Source organism: Drosophila sulfurigaster, chromosome 2L (genome assembly GCF_023558435.1).
Source record: "Drosophila sulfurigaster albostrigata strain 15112-1811.04 chromosome 2L, ASM2355843v2, whole genome shotgun sequence".
NCBI classification, from domain to species: domain Eukaryota; kingdom Metazoa; phylum Arthropoda; class Insecta; order Diptera; family Drosophilidae; genus Drosophila; species Drosophila sulfurigaster.
Genome location: NC_084881.1, coordinates 9,208,605 through 9,225,735, shown reverse-complemented (window position 1 = coordinate 9,225,735; position 17,131 = coordinate 9,208,605). Strand labels below are relative to the sequence as shown.

At 43.9% G+C, this 17,131-nt stretch overlaps 3 protein-coding genes and 1 pseudogene across 3 annotated transcripts in view; 1 reads left to right on the top strand and 3 right to left on the bottom strand.

Annotated features, from left to right (window-relative positions):
- Positions 1–17,131, bottom strand: part of LOC133848626 (uncharacterized) — a 177,253-nt gene that overhangs the window by 12,401 nt on the left and 147,721 nt on the right. The gene's annotated exons all lie outside the window — the stretch shown is intronic.
- Positions 997–7,992, bottom strand: LOC133848566 (general transcription factor 3C polypeptide 1). Its single transcript, XM_062284191.1, has 6 exons — positions 7,721–7,992; positions 7,117–7,663; positions 6,148–6,874; positions 3,849–5,879; positions 2,300–3,696; positions 997–2,214 (listed from the first exon to the last, which is right to left on the bottom strand). Exons 1-6 carry the CDS (start codon positions 7,818–7,820, stop codon positions 1,245–1,247), a joined length of 5,772 nt encoding a protein of 1,923 aa, XP_062140175.1. The 5' UTR covers positions 7,821–7,992; the 3' UTR covers positions 997–1,244.
- On the top strand, positions 8,185–10,494 carry LOC133848655 (ran GTPase-activating protein). The gene is made up of 5 exons (XM_062284302.1): positions 8,185–8,439; positions 8,500–9,181; positions 9,242–9,752; positions 9,817–9,999; positions 10,066–10,494. The coding sequence occupies exons 1-5, from the start codon at positions 8,334–8,336 to the stop codon at positions 10,393–10,395; spliced, it is 1,812 nt and encodes a 603-aa protein (XP_062140286.1). The 5' UTR covers positions 8,185–8,333; the 3' UTR covers positions 10,396–10,494.
- Positions 10,900–15,946, bottom strand: LOC133848583 (DNA topoisomerase 2-like; annotated as a pseudogene).

The window sequence follows — 17,131 nt, the reverse complement described above, 5'->3', positions numbered from 1 at the left end:
GTGTAAATACTAAGGATTTGAAGATTGTAGTCAAAGTAATTGCGACATTTGAAACAAGTAAGAAAGTTACAGTCGAGTGTGCTCGACTGTGAGATACCCGCTACCCATTTTTAATAAGGGCAAAATATTGCGGTATTATTTTCAAAATATACCGAAAATACTAAAAATATACCAAATGGTATGTTTGGTATATCGATACAGCACGCCATTCAAAATATACCATAGACGGCACAATGTACCAGATTGTCGGCCAAAGCAACTCAGACCCCTAGTAAGTAGGCGTTGTTGCCCATACAAAAGTATTTCTTTAACAACTTCCACAATTTTTATCTGATCGCAACCAAATTTTCATAACTACTATAGTAATTATAGTATATACCAAAATTCGCAACTCTAGCTTTAAATTTTCGCTTGTTATCCGTTTTTTTTGATTTACGGGGGCGGAAGTGGGCGTGGCAAAAATTTGAAACAAACTTGATCTGCGTGCAAACATAACAAATGCTGTCGAAAAAAAAAATTATAGCTCTATCTCTTATAGTCTCTGAGATCTAGGTGTTCATACGGACAGACACACAGACGGACATGGCTATATCGTCTCGGCTGTTGACGCTGATCAAGAATATATATACTTTATAGGGTCGGAGATGCCTCTTTCTACTTGTTACATACATTTCCTGCCGGCACAAAGTTATAATACCCTTCCACCCTATGGGTAGCGGGTATAAAAATGGTGCTGTATGTCACTATGAAGTTGAATTCTGTTCAAATACCATTAATTTCCAATTAATATTTTGTGTTTACATTGGAATGTCCATTGAGTGCAAAAGATTCCCACTTTCATATGCATTAGGATGATAATTGTTTAAGCATTCCAGATTTCCGCCTCTTAAAATGAGAATACTCAGCCTCTGAATTAGGAGCTACTTAGATATACCGTCCTTTATTTGAGAGATAAAAACAAAAACTACATTTGGTAACTATTAAAAGCTGCAATGATTTATTAATACATTGTGCATGGCGCTTATCGCGTCCTTTATTGTAAAGGTTAAGAATTGTTTTTTTAGATTGTCACCACTTAATTATTTAAAATCATAAATTAAAATTGGCTCCAGAACACAGCTTCATTAAGGCACAAACCACAGCAAGTATTCAAATCAATGCTTATGGAAAACGCGAACCAATTTAGTCTTAACATAATTTCACATTATTCCCAAAAATTTGGTTATCTTAGTTTAGTTAACCACTTAGATAAACTCATTGGAATACTTTTTTGTGCCAATGAATCTGGTGAGACTGCCAATGGCATTGCAATGAGCTGTCACATAGGTGCAGCTAGGGTCGTACAGCTCGCTGACCTGCTCCTCCTTTAAGTCGTCATCGTAAGAAGATTCAATGTGAACCGTTGGTGTCTCCAACTCCATGAGATGTATGCAATCCAGATGGCACAACAGCTCCATCAGCAGCATAATATCCACGGGCTGGAGATGCGGGAAACGCAGAAACAGACTGTACACCGTGCAGCCGGTTCGACTGATACACTCGCTCAGCAAGGCGCCCAGCCAGCGATCAAGCACACGACGATTCAGTGAAGCATTCGCACGTATCCAGGGCTGCGGACGCATCACAATCACTTCTCGAGCAAATTCATCTGTGGCTGGCTGTGCTGTCGATGGAGACTGTTGCTTGTTGATATTCGCTCTGATGCGTTTCGAGCTTCGACTGGGCAACTCGTAATCACTCGAGTCCTCACTACTCACTGGCAGTGGCTCCAACGTTAGCTTCGCCTGTTTACTGCTGGTGGGCTGCTCCGTATCCTGTTCCCCAGCAGAAGCCTTCCGCTTCTTGGCGAACGCCACTTGCGGCATTGCTGACACGGCAGCCACCTGCGGTTGAATGCGTTCTCGCTCCAATCGTGTAATGTGGAATGTGTGCACCACCCAGTGACGCATGTGCAACTTGTGCACATACATGTGACTAGCGATGCCCACGCGCTTGATGAGATCGTGCGCCTCCAGCTGATGCAGCATCTCCAGCAGCAGTTTGTTGAATGGGAAAATGCGACGCAGCTCCAAACCCACCACGCCCAGTGGATGTTGCTCAATGTATTCGAGAATTTCCTTAATGTGCTGAATGGCATTGGCATCGTAATCCTTGGCCTGCAGCTGAGGCAGCAGCGTCTCAAAGCTGTTCTCCGTATAGCGCCAAAACGAAGAGCTGCAATCAAGTGACGGCAAGAATAAGACAAGTGTTGCGGCTTGAAAATAGAAAAATAATGTTGGTATCGTTCACTTCCACTTACTTGATCACCTTCTCGAGCAGCGACTTATGCAGCTGCGCTTCCTTGGCCTGCTGCTGCTGATCATTCTTCTCCATATGAAGCTGAATGGTGGGCAGATGCACCACAAACACATCCTGCGCCCTTGCACGCTCCTCCTTGTTAAGCGATGGCTCATAATCCTGAGTGCGCTCTACTTCTTCCTTACCCGCCTCAAACTCTAGCAGTCCAGTGCAAAGGCTACGCCAGTCCGTCAGTTTGTGGAGGGTGCGTTCGGCAAGCGCCTTACCCACATCCTTGCATTCCTGCTGATGCTGTTGCTGGCGCCAATACGTTTCCAGTTGCTGCACCAGCGACAGCCAATTGGTTGCGGACACGGTGAGCGTGGTGCTGCCCGCCACAGAGCTGGAGCCATCCAGTGGCAATTGCAGCTGAGATGTAGCAGGCGGTAAAGCATCGGCAATCAGTTGCTTGAGTAAGGGACGATGCTCATACGAGATGCGCTCCACGGCATTCAAGTAGTTGCCGCTGCGCATGATGCATGTGGCAAAGGGACACTCGCCCTGCTCCAGCCGAGCACAGCTGATGTTCACCGACTGCCCAATCGAGTCCAAGGCGCAAAAGAAGTGCATGGCCCGCAACGGCAGCTTCGACAATTGATTGTATACGCCGCACTGCAGACGATACGTGAGATTCGCCGGATGGAAGCGAACACGCGCCGCTTGCCGTGCACTGCACTCGCTCTCCAGCCGCTTGGAATATTCAGTTTGAGGTGCGTTGTCAAAGATACTGCTGTAGTGATCGAGTATGCGATCCGTCGAGGAGCTGCCCGGCTGCGACATGCTCCAGGTGTCCACGGTGAGTATATTCGCAGGCAGCTGCAGGCTCAACTGTAGACGGTCCTTGGCCATCCACTCGCCCATCAACAACAGCTGGGCAAAGTTGGGTGACGACAATTGCAATTTATTCTCTGCGCGTTGTTCCTGCAATTGCTTCTCAAACCTATGGTATGTGTCGTAGAGTAGATGACCCAGTTTTTGACAGAACAGACGACTCTTGTACTTGGCGCTGAGCAGATGCGATGGTCCCGTCACCTGACGACTCACTGGATGAATGTTCCGACGCTTCATAGCCACCAGCAGCGAGTCCATACGCGCTTTATTAAAGGCGGCGCTGAGCACATCCTCCGAGAAGTTCTTGTAGATCTCGAAGGCCTGCAGATTGAATAGCGTCTTGTCCTTGGCACTGCACAGTATGCTGTGCAACACGCCAAGAGCGATGTTAACTTGCAGCTCGGTTTCAGTGGTGGGATTCGCAAACAGCACTTGATCCGCATCCGCATTTAAGGGCCCACACTCCCTGAACTGCTGCTGATAATCCTCCATGTAGTCGGGCAGTGTGAACTGACGCCGCACGGTGTCCTGACAGTATATTAATTGGTAATGGAAAGAAATGGAAATTTAGTACAGAAGAAATGTTAATAAAATAATAGGTAATATGACCATATGGAAGTAAAATATAATAAACTTTATAAATTGCAAAAGAAACTTAAGAATAACGTCTTGTGACTTACCGCGCTGCTGACCATGCGATGCAGCATGCTCAGAATGAGCACAAAGTGAACGAGCAGCGCCTCGTTCTGCTCACTGCGCACAGGATACTCGCGCTTTATTTCCGCAAGGAAGTTCTCATTGTATATGGCACATATTTTGGGCTGTGTTTGTATGGCGTAAATCCAATTGGGCACATCAGGTTGATCACGTTTCTGGCGGATGAGGAACTGCAGGCGACGCACACACGCCTGCGTCGTCTTGTTGCAGATGCCCAAGTACTGACGTATCACATCCCGACAAACGGTGCCCACATTGCAGAGCGCCAAAGCTGGCAGCGGCGCATCAATGAACAAGTAGACAGCACGTCCCATCTTCAGCAGACGATCCTCGGCCGCTGTCCAGGTGACGCGCAATGTGCGCATGTTACGCAAGGCATCGCGATCGACGTCATCTCGTGGCCCAGACTTACGTCTCGCGCAGGCGTTCACACCGCGTGCTCTGCGCAACTTTTCCACTGGCTTCAAACGCAACCGATTCATCCGCTTGCGCACCGGCATTACATTCACCGTCTTGCCCACAGCGTTTGGCAGAATTGATCTTTTCGTGGTAGCAATGGTGCGTTTCACCCACGACCAATGGCGAAACTGATGCGCAAACAGCAATGAGCTAAGACCAGCGGCACCCTGACGATCACCCGGCACACTGCCATTGTCCAACGCTTCCGCCTCATCAAAGTCCACTTTGCGCACAAAGGTCAGCTGCGGCAGACGCACTCTGGCCTTCTTGCCTTTCGATGGTTCCCGATGTTTCATAAATCCCAGCTTGGTGTAGATGCAGACATGCTGCAGCTTAGCCCAATAGTCGGTGACATGTTCCCGCGTCGCAAACTCAAATTGAAGTTCCTCGTACTTGCGTCCTGCGCTGATGCGATTGTAATTGTGACCGCTGCTCGTGGTGGTGTCCAGCAGACAGCTACGTTGATTCAAGTAGACCCAACGCTGCAGCGGATCACGTCCCTGCTGTCGTTCGCTAACCTGAATCAGCCCCATGTTATTAAGCAGTCTCAAAGTACCAATGTAGATCTGCTGCTGACGCAGACGTGGTATCAAGAGCTGCAGATTCAGTTGGCGCAACTGATAGTGCTGCCGTACCTGATGAAGCAGATGTGGACGCAGCTGTTCCGTGCCATCGCGCTCCACGCGAAACATGCGCTGCATTAGTGACAATGGCATGCGTTCCAAGGCATCCATAAAGTAGAACCAACCTGGCGGTTTGTCCTCATAGCTGGGCAACGGTTGCAGGAACGTGCGCCAGCTAATCTCATCCGTGTAGGGCAACACATGCGACTCATTGGTCTGCCACTCCTCCAGGTATTGTCGCGTCTGCAGCGATGGCTCCGTGTTCTGCCAATGCTGCAGCAACTCAGCGCTCATGGGCAGCGGTTTCTGATCACGCTGCTGCTCGTAGACAAGATAGAAGAAGAACTCGTGCAGGATGCAGGCAAGCAGCAGCTTGGGTGAGGTTGGCTTCGGTATACCCTTGGCACTCGTTGACAGCTTTTTGCGTGGTAAAATGTCCTTGTTCTTCTTCATGCTGTTCAGCTGAGAGGGTCGCCGCAGCTGCTCCTCGCTAATCAAATGGAAATTGCTCTTAAGCCGCAACACTTCGCGCCGCATCAGGTCGTGTTCCATGTCTATTTTGGGATGCGTCACCAAGCGATAGATGCGCAATCGCTGCTCATACTTCAGCGTCAGCTCGTAGGCATTAATGATGCCCGCCGTTTGCATCTTGTGCAACATACGAAACAATGTTTTGCGGCAGATAGACTCCTGGCTGTTCACATAGTAGTCCATCTCATTGAGCACCTTGATCAGATCGGTGAAGTGCACAATACTCCGCTCGTTCACCTGCCGTACAATGAGTATCTTGCGATCGAGTAGACGTTGCGATTGCTTCTCCGATTTCACCGCTGGCGGGAATGTGAAATGCCGCATATTGGCCGTTATTTCGGGCAGGTCGTTCAGCACAATGTCAACGTGTGATGGCACGGTCTGCAAAAGTATTAAAAGTCAATATGTGTTTTATAATGCAATGCAAGCTTATTATCTAAATAACCGAATTGTTTATAGAATATATTATTATTTGAAACATAAAAATTTTCTACACTAATTAAGCCACTTTAAATTTCTTTACCAATTTTGTATTTATACTACTTTTTTATGAATCCAGCTATTATCATATACTTAAGAACCTACTTCAGATTAAAGCTTTTTAAAATAGCAATGATATAGTTAAATTAGTTTTCATTGGGCTACTTACAGGTTCCTCCTGACACTGCAACATCTGTGACTGTGCAGCGATTTGCTTCTGCTTTTGAGCCATATCAGCAGCCGCCTCTGTACCGGCCACAAACCGTGTGATACGTGTCTTGCCCTCCGACTCCGTAAAGCTCTTGATCTCTTCGACACGCTGCAAGTACTTAAGGCAACCGCGCACCGCATGTATATTGGCTGCCACATACTGGGCCACCTCGATTGTGCTCATGCCCCGCGTACCCGAGCGTGCGACGGCACGCAGACATTCCAGCTCCAACGGCATATCCACATAGGCGCGACTTTGATTGAGAAACTCCGCTGTAGATTTGTCCTCTTTGCCGTCATTGCTATCGTGTTGCATGATCTCATCGAATTTGAGATCAGGATTGCGCAGTCGCAACACCGTCACCTTGCGCATCTTGCCCGTCTGTTTGCTGGGCTGCATCACCTGTGTCGACTCATAGACTCTACGCAGGCCATGCGAAATCAACAGCTTCTTGGTCTGCCCTGAAGTGAGTTCATCGAGAACATCTGGTATTTCCGCGATGGGAATGTAACGTTCTGGACGCACCTTAATGACCATGTAGAGCTTCTCAAGCACACGCTGCATATGAGTCTTGTATATCTTTTGAAAGCGTGGCAGCATTACCAAGCTTGAACAAATTGTACGGGTCGGAAGTCGCTCCACATAAGGTTGGGAAGTTACCAAACGTAGTGTGCGCAACCTGTTCCTGTTGGGGTGGGAATTAAAAATATGTATTACTATCAAAGAGCGTAAACATTATTAATATTATGCAAATAACATGGCACTGATTATTATTCGACTTTTAATGTTTTCCTAATTAAGTAATCTAATATAAATCTGTAAGCTTCTTGTCCCTAAATTTTTAATGTAAATAAATTATATTGTTGTAATAAAAAAAGGGTCCTGAGGGAGTTCTTACTATTATTGTGATGCGAGACCGCAACTTACTTCATGTAGAATATAAAGCTGGAGTCCTTGAAGTGATACATCGCAGACCAGGGACCTCCCGTGGTCTCCCCATTGTACCGCGAGCGACCCACATTCTCCAGGAACACGTACTGCTGAATGGGCAGCGACTTGGGCATCACCGCATTGCTCGGCTGGAGTGCCATTGAACGCAGCTCCTGACTGGCCACAACAACCAATGTTTGATGCCAGTGCTGAGTGGCTTCGCTAGCTGTCATGCCTTGCAGCTCCTTAACGTCTACACGTTGACGTGTTCTGTAGTCGAAACAGTTGCCCATGATAGGGCCATCCTTGATAGGTCCATAGGGCAAACGGACAATGGGACATGTTTTTGGCACCAATGGGTTATTGATCTCAGTGTCCATGTCATCACTGCGTCGATATGGTGGCAGCAAAGGGCGCTCCTCCTTCAATTGATAGAACGAAACTTTGTCGATAGATCGCAGCAGCAGCGTCCAAATCTGTTGCTGCAATTTTTCTGAGAGCTGTGGTCCACATTCCAAGCGTATGGAGAGCAACGTCCATAGCCCTATAACAGGGTAAATGATAAAGAAAATCATTGTGGGCTACTGCTTTGTGCACTTACATGGTAGTGTGCAGCCATCCAAGCCTTCTAATGCTATCTCATCGAATATAGCAGCGATCCAGGAGCCGCCAACACCACCAGTTAATGTTCCCTTAAACATGGCACAGTTTCCTTAAACTAGTAAGTTCATTGATGTGTATCAAACATTTTTACAGCACTGCGAACACGTTGGATTGTTTTAATACTGAATAGAAGTCAATGCTGTATGTATTTTGCAGTCAGCGATAAATGCCAGTATTTATTTGTTTAAAAATTCAATTTATTAACTGCGTCGCGTTGTTGTTGGTAGGCAGCAGATAACTAATTGACAGCAAACAGCTGTGTTAAACAGTGTTGTAAAGTGGCGCAACTATACAAACAGTTTTGCACATTGCACAAAAAAGCTAGAACGAGACGACGCTAATTTCTCAGCGAGAGCAACAAACACAAGCAGCTGTCAAAATTGCAGCTGCTACAAACAAACCGAAGCCGCTGCCGCAACGGTTGTCAAACTTCTAGCGCTCTTTTTGTGCTTGCTTGCGAGGTTAAACGAAATTTGCACAGAGACTTGCGAAAAAAGTACAGTGCTTAACTTGAACTAAATTATAATTTCAAACAATTCGATTTGCTAATTATGGCAATGGCTAACTTTAACTTTGCCAGCATGGCGGCTAAAGAAAGTGTCGAGCAAGGCATCTCGTTCCAAGATAAAGCGGAAAGCTGGGACACAGCCGTAGATGGTAAGCAATTTTTCCTGTAATCTATATTGATAGTACTGAAAGTTTTGTTTAAATTTGCAGTCAAGGCGGTGGTTGATGAGCTAAACTCAAAGACGCCGGTGCACTTCCTCAACTTGGATGGCAACACACTCGGAGTTGAGGCCGCCGAAGCCATTGGCGAGGCCCTCAAGCGGCATCCGGAATTTCGCAAAGCCTTATGGAAGAATCTCTTCACACGCCGTCTCAAATCCGAAATCCCTTTGGCACTGCAGCATCTGGGAGCTGGTCTGATTGCCGCCGGCGCGAAGTTGACAGTGCTTGATTTGAGCGATAATGCACTTGGACCCAATGGAATGCGGGGATTGGAGGAATTTTTGCGCTCACCAGTCTTATATTCGCTACAGGAGCTGTACCTAAACAACTGTGGCCTGGGACCTGAGGGTGGCAGAATGCTAGCTACAGCATTGATTGATCTCTACGAGAATGCCAAGGCAGCGGGGTCGCCATTGCAGCTGCGCATTTTTGTGGCCGGGCGCAATCGATTGGAGAATGTGGGCGCCAAAGCGCTGTCATTAACGCTGAAGACATTACAAACACTGGAGGAGATTAGCATGCCACAGAATTCCATCTACCATGTAGGCATCAGTGCGTTGGCCGAGGGCTTCAAAATGAATCCACACTTGCGATTGCTCAACATGAACGACAATACGGTGACCGCCAAGGGCTCTGCCAAGATTGCCGAGGTCTTTGAGCATACGCCACTGTGAGTAGCAATGAAATAGATTTATATAATTCGAATAATCCCCTTTTTTACATTTGGCAGCTTGCGTGAGATCAATTTTGGCGATTGCCTGTTGAAAACCGATGGCGCCTATATGTTTGCCGAGGCCTTGGAAAGGAATCATGTTAATTTGGAAGTGCTCGATTTAAGTTACAATGAGATCAATGACGATGCTGGTCTCATGATTATAACCGCCATACAGAACAAGCCAAATCTAAAGAAATTAAACTTGGATGGAAATACATTTGGTCGCGAGGGCTGTGCACAAATCATTGCGCAAATGGCGCACAGCTTGAATCCTAATGCGTTGATGCCCTTCGAAGAGGATGCGTCGGCGGAGGAGGGCGACGAGAGTGGCCAAGACGATGAACAGGACGATGACAATGATACCGCTGAGTACGCGGACGATGATTATGATGAAAATGAGGAGGACGAATATGATCCAAATGATACTACCGAAGAGGTCGACGAAGAGGAGGATGAGGAGGAATATGGCAAAGAGAATTCCGCTGAAGAGACAGCATACGTGACCACAAATAACTTTCCTCCAAAGGTAATTTTGATAACAAAATTCACTTTTGAATATGGCATGTTAAGCAATGTATTACATATTCTAGCTATTTAATGACACCGTCGGAACCGGCAATAATACATTTGCTTTTGGCAATAATGGGAACACTATTGCCGCCAATACTAGCTGCACACCAGCTGAGTTCTGCTTGAGCCAAACACCCTGTTCTCTGCAGCAGTTCAATTCTCTGGAAGCTGATAAACTGCTCTCGCTGAATAATATAATTAATGTAAGTTGATAGTATGAGTCCCATGAATTTTTTGCCAACATTAACTTATATTTTATCATGTTACAGCAATTCAACGGCGATGATCATTTGTTGCTACTGGTCTTCACGACACTGAAGTGCGCACATCTGTCGAAGACCTCAAAACCTGCACTGGATCTGGCCATTTCACTGTATCAGGCCACTTTTGATTATGCCATCCAAACGAATCAGGAAACTCGAGTATTGGATTATGTTCTAAAGCAGCTTGGCTTGCTGCAAAGTGAGGAGCACTTCAAAACAGACTATGATGTTAAAAGCTGTCGCTATGCTTTGCGCGAAGCTCTGGAAAAACAACAGTTTGCCAATGATAATATTAAAAATACATTTAAACTATTTCTTGAAAAACTTGATGTGTAACTAGATTCCTAACGTCATGTTGACAATTCGTATTTAGGATATTGTTGTCCTACTAAATAAATTTTGCATAAAAATTATAAATAATTTTTTAAATCTTAAGATTTGGGTGGTTTGCCTTAAGCAAAGAATTTTTATGAAATTTCAAGGGATAATAAAGAAAAGAATTGTGAGAAATTTTCACTAATAAACGAAAAATTGAGATGTAAATAAATTATGTTTAAAAAAGTAGTACGTAAATCTTGACATTTAGTTAGTTTGTTTTAAAAGCAGCTGCAAATATTAAGTAAAAAACTACTTTTTTTTTTAAATATATATATATAAATAAAAATAATATAGAATATCCGAAAGTATGTCAAAAAAAACAAAATACTCCAAATAAAATGAATGTAAAATTATACGATTTTATTCGAATAAGTGTATATTTATTTGTTTGAATAGTTTTCTGAGACGAAGTAACTTTTTCCTGCCTGTCCTAGTAAGTAAATACAATAAAGCCCCGGTACATCCACAAAATAACGTAAAATAAATTTATTTACATGAAAAAAGTAGCATGGGGACTACTAACTACGTTAATAAAACATTATATTCGGATTGTATAATATGTATAGTATCGTGTTATTGGTGGATTATCGCTTCTTTGTTAAAACTACAATTAAAGAATGTTGCGAAGTTGTTAAACAAATATGAGTAATTAAAATATGTGTTAAAACTTTCGACGTGGGGGATGGACAATTGTGACATTTAAAAAAATTATTTTTCTTTTTGGTTATACATATAAAAGTGTATGTGAATATGGTGGATCGGTTTATGTGTGGTGTTAACTAGATACATATTTATTCGGTCTTACGCAAAGGGTATATTAGAAATCTTTTTACTTAATCTATCAAGTAAAGGGCTTTCCTGTGCTTAACAACAGCTTGTTTTCTTTTTGCTTTTATAAAGATATTTGAAATAATATACCATAGTACATAGATCAACTTGAACATAGACCACGACAAAATAATGAGACGAAGAAATAATAGTTTATCCTTCAAAATCCGAATCATCATCGTCCACAAATTCGGCATCATCGCTTTCATCGCTTTCAACAGCACGATATTTCTTCTGAATTGCCTTTTTCTTTCCACCACTGCTGCCGCTGTCGTCATCACGCTGACGTTTCTTTGGACGCTTGATGGGTGAGTCGTCAGACTCAAAGTCATCATCGTCTTTTCCAGCCTTGCTGTTATCATTAGCAGCCTCATCATCATCATCAATGAAAGAGTAATCAATCTTTTTGCTTGCTGCACGGCGACCAGGACGATCCTCACGAGGTGCCACCGTTATGCTCTCAAAATCTTCCTCTTCATCATCATCATCATCCAATGAATTTGCCTTCTTTTTAGGCTATTAATAGAAAATAAATAATTTTATATTTTGTATTCGTAATCAATGTTATAAATAGTTACAACTTACCTTAGACTTGGTAAAGTCGAGTTTTCCCTGTTTGAGACCATCGCCGTTCTCCTTCTTTTGACGTGGCTTCTTCTCGCCCGGTTCCTTCTTGACAGCCGCCTTCTTTGCTTTGGGTGATGTCTTTGCAACGCCGCCCTCGACAAGCGCATCGAAATCATCGACCTCGTCGCCGGCTGATTTCTTTTCAGCTTTCACTCGGGGTACGCGTTCCTTCGGAGGCTGCCACTTTTTAAGCAGATCATCAGTAACCTTAAATGCCACCTTTTCGCCGATGGGATCGGGGAAGATGTCTTCGTTGCCAGCAGCAGCCTTGCCCTTTGCCTTGCCTCTACCAGCAACAGCCTTTTGGCCCTTGATCGCCTTGGATTGTTTCAAATTAATACCTTGTTCTTCAAGTCGCTCCTTTTCTTCCACTTCATCCAGCTTTTGATGCAGCATATCGAGATCAGTCATCCAGAGCATTTGCGGCGTTTTCTTTATCAAATTATCGAGCTCTTCCAGTTTGTTATCACGCTGTTTAAGTAATTCATTTTTACGCTCCTCCGTCAGCATCCACATAGACATGCCCAGTAAATAATCGAACTTCTTGACCTCTGTCAGCTTCTGGAATGCCTTATCAGGATCCACTTCTTTCTTAACCTTGGCTTTAGAAGACGACGATAATGCCTGCTCCTCTTCGTCCCCATCATCTTCCGGTTCCGCTTCGTCTTCCATTTTAATGCGCCGCTGCCATTCCTTAACTGGATCTGGACGATAGCCACGCTTAATTAGCTCATCAATCATGGCCTTACGCTGCTTATTTTCCACTACTAGCTTCTTCTCACATTTCTCCAAAATGAAGCGCGCTTGATCGCTAAGACGATCGGATTGAGCTGTGAGCTGACCAACAAGATAATCTTTACGACGATTATAATACTCCAAGCGGAGTTTGAAAAATTCCTCCATAATCTCCCTAGGTGAGGGGAAGCGACGCAGGCAATTGTTTTCATCGAATGCATGCATCTGGTTCAGGGATATGGATGAGCATAATTTAAACACCCGATGGAAACCACCTTCCTCAGCCCTAAGCCGCTCAAATTCACCAGCATTGAAACTGATGACAAATCGCACTGTTGTATCGGTATGATATTCGCGATAATCGGAAATCACCGCCTTAACTTTTTCAGTGCCGTTGGACAATGGTTCTAGCACATTCTCCTTATACGTTTGCGTCCAGACGCCAACAGGCAATTCAGTAATTTCGATGCGATTGTCTGGAAGTATCTGAATATTGCCCGAATGACAGAAACGGTTATCCCCAACAGATTCCATTGTGCCCTTGAAGTTCTTGTACCACGGAATCATTGTTGTTTGCGGTTCGCCGTTGATCATGCGACGTAAATTCTCAATAATTTCGCGAGGGTTGTAATTGGCTATTTTAGTTGACCAACCGGTACCAATACCTTCAGCGCCGTTGACTAATACCATGGGTATAATAGGTATATACCATGTCGGCTCAATTTTTGGCCATCGTCGACCTGATACTGCATTAATGGATCATCCAAAGGATGGAAAATTAGACGTGTTAGTGGCGACATTATCGTGAAAATGTAACGAGAGCTTGCACAATCTTTTCCACCGGTGAGACGAGTACCGAATTAACCGCGTGGCTCCAACAAATTAATGTTGTTCGATCCCACATAGTTCTGCGCCAAATTCACAATGGTCATCTGCAGCGAGACTTCACCATGATGATACGATGACATTTCGGCAACGGAACCCGACAGCTGGGCAACCTTAACTTCACGCTTGTCGTTACGCTTAAAACACGTAAACATGACCTTCCGCTGACCAGGCTTTAAGCCATCTACCATACTTGGTATTGAGCGTTCGTTGTCAGCATTCGAGAAGAGCACAAGTTCCAAATTGACAAAATCTGCATAACTGATATGCTTGGTACCTTTGGTGTACAAATAACGCTCGGGCAAACCCAGCTGCTTGCGACGCTTTACTTCGTCCATGTGATTGGTTAGCCAGGTCTTACGCAAATCAACATGTTTCTTGGCAAATGCCATCATAATGCTATCATCATCGACTGCACCATCGTACTTGAACAATATACGATGACGTTCCATATCCTGCAAGAATAGAAACAGAATATGAATACAAATTGAGAGTAATAACACTATAAATCCATATACCTGAAAATATTCTTTGGCCTCCTTGGATGTCGAAGTACCGAGACCCTTATAGTACTTGATATTGTACGTATGATGATTGGGTGTATCCATTTTCCATTCCTCAAATTCAGGCAGCGAATAGAATGAAATCTCTTCGTTCTTTTTGGTTGCCTTCACAATAGGTGTAATAAACTCTTCCAGGAAGGGCAAACGTAATAGTTCGGGCCAGTTTGTGTGTATAAAATTGATAAGCAATCCTTTAATGTGAGAACCATCCTGATCCTGATCAGTCATGATCATTACTTTACCATAGCGCAGTGTCTTTAAATCATCCATGGTTAAATACTTTTTTATACTGCAATCCAATAATTTTGCAGAGGTTGTTGATCTCAGCGTTCTCGGTTAGCTGTTTGAATGATGCTTCGCGCACGTTTAACAATTTACCGCGCAGTGGAAAGACGCCATAATAGTTGCGACCAATAACACCTAGGCCAGAGACAGCTAAAGATTTGGCTGAGTCTCCTCGGTGAGGATAAGAGTACAATTCAACGAATTCTTTGTGCCCGCCTCGTTGGCATCTTCCAACTTGGGAATTCCCTTGATTTTAGTTGACTTTTACCACCGGTTTTGGCAATGTCATTCTGTGCCTTAAACTTTGCCCACGCGAGCACACTTTCAACAATGCCCGCCTTGGCTAAATTGCCAATGAACTTCTCAGACAGGGTGCACTTGGAGCCAAAACTTTTGGCCTGAAGTGTCATGTTCTCCTTTGTCTGTGAATCGAATGTGGGATTCTCAATCAAACAATTGACAAATATCCATAGATGATTGCGAACTTGAACGGTTTTATGTTGATGCCATTCTTGTTTTTCTTTTCAGCACCTCAATCAACTGCTTGATAACACTGTCCGCTACGTGATCAACATGCCGACCGCCTTTAGTCGTTGCTATGGAGTTTACGAACGAGACTTGTTGAAATCCACGGTCAGAGGGACAACAAGCAACTTCCCAGCGTTCACCGGCATTCTCGTAAATCACTTTTACTGGTTGTTGGGAGTCGTCTTCACTATTCTTCACAAACAAATCAATGTAATCTTTGAAATTCTTCACACCCACTTTCGTGCCATTCAAATAGACAGAAACGCCTTTTGTTGAGGCAGCCACATCATAGGCGCGTCGCGACATCAATGCCACAATATCTTCGTCCAGTTTCTCCATTTTAAACTTGGCTAAATCTGGACTGAATGTAATCCTGGTGAAATCCGTGCCATTAAAGTCCTTAATCTACAATTTTCAATAGAATTATAATTAGACGCGGTTATCAGACAATATAAATATTTTACGTACAATTGGATCAGACGCCTTGCCCATGTTATCGCCCCAGGTTTGCTTAAAGCTTTTCTTGTACTGCTTAGTCGCTGTTTCCAAAGTGAAGCTCTGTGAGAAGATGTTGCATAGTTTCGCTCCGTAGCCATTGCGACCACCCGTAACCTTTTTCTCATCATCATTGTAGTTGGACGACGTCAACAAATGTCCAAAGATCATCGCTGGCACATACATCTTCTGTTCCTTGTGCATGGTAACCGGTATACCTTGGCCATTGTTCCATATAGACACAAGATTTTTTCGGGATCGATATCCACTTTAATGGTATTCATTGATTTGTCGCGCTGTTTGTTGTCGGCCGCATTTACCAAGATCTCATCAAATATCTTATACAGACCGGGCACAAATGAAATCTCACGCTGCACCATGCGATTACCCTCTACCTCGTAGACCCACATCAATTCCTTTGTGAACTCAACGGAGCCAATGTACGAGTCGGGACGCAACAGGATGTGCTCCAGTTGCGATTTCTTCTGGTACATCTGCTCGATGGACATGGCTTTGTTTCCGTTCTGCATCTTGAGTTTATTATTGTTTGTGTGAACGTGCTAAAAAACAAGTAAGAAAGCTACAGTCGAGTGTGCTCGACTGTGAAATACCCGCTACCCATTTTGAATAAAAGCAAAATATTACGGTAATAATCTCAAAATATTAAAAATAAATATGCATGTATTTTCGATCGATTAAAAAAAAAGTTTGTACTTCGAGCGGGTTCGAACCCGGGCACCTCAACATGCGAGTCTTGCACTCTACCACCTGAGCTATCGCATTGCTCAGATGCATACAGATGCTAATATAGACGAGCATGTACATATATACGTATACGCATACATACATAGCAGGCGGTTTTGCTCATACAAAATATTTCTTTAATAAAATCCACAATTTTTATTTATAATTGTTGTAAATACGATAAAAAAATGTTGTACCCCGAGCGGGCTCGTACCCGAGTCCCCCGACTACCGCAACAGTAATATGCTTGCACTCTACCAATAGAGCTATCGCAATGCCTCTTTGCATACAGATACAAATATAGAGGCGAGCATGTATATACGTATACGCATACATAAAACACATACATAGAAGGCGTTTTTGCCCATACAAAAGTATTTCTTTAATAACTTCCACAATTTTTTCTGATCGCAACCAAATTTTCAGGGATCATAACTACTATAGTTATTACTGTATATTCCAAAATTCGTAACTCTAGCTTTAAAATTACGCTTGTTATTCGATTTTTTGATTTGCGGGGCGGAAGTGGGCGTGGCAAAAATTTGAAACAAAGTTGATCTGCGTGCAAACATAACAAATGCTGTCGAAAAAATTATAGCTCTATCTCTTATAGTCTCTGAGATCTAGGTGTTCATACGGACAGACGGACAGACGGACAGACGGACATGGCTATATCGTCTCGGCTGTTGACGCTGATCAAGAATATATATACTTTATAGGGTCGGAGATGCCTCCTTCTACCTGTTACATACATTTCCTGCCGGCGCAAAGTTATAATACCCTTCTACCCTATGGGTAGCGGGTATAAAACAACCATAACATAGAATTATGAACTTATTGAAAAACTGTTAAGAATAACTTTGCATAACTGTACCCACCCCGTTCTTCTTCTAGTTGCTGTTGGTGCTATTGTTATTGCTGTGCTTTTATTTACGAATTAATCATAAACGAGCCAACGCTTCTCTTAATCGAATTACGAACAAAGCAATTCCGCCATTAGATTA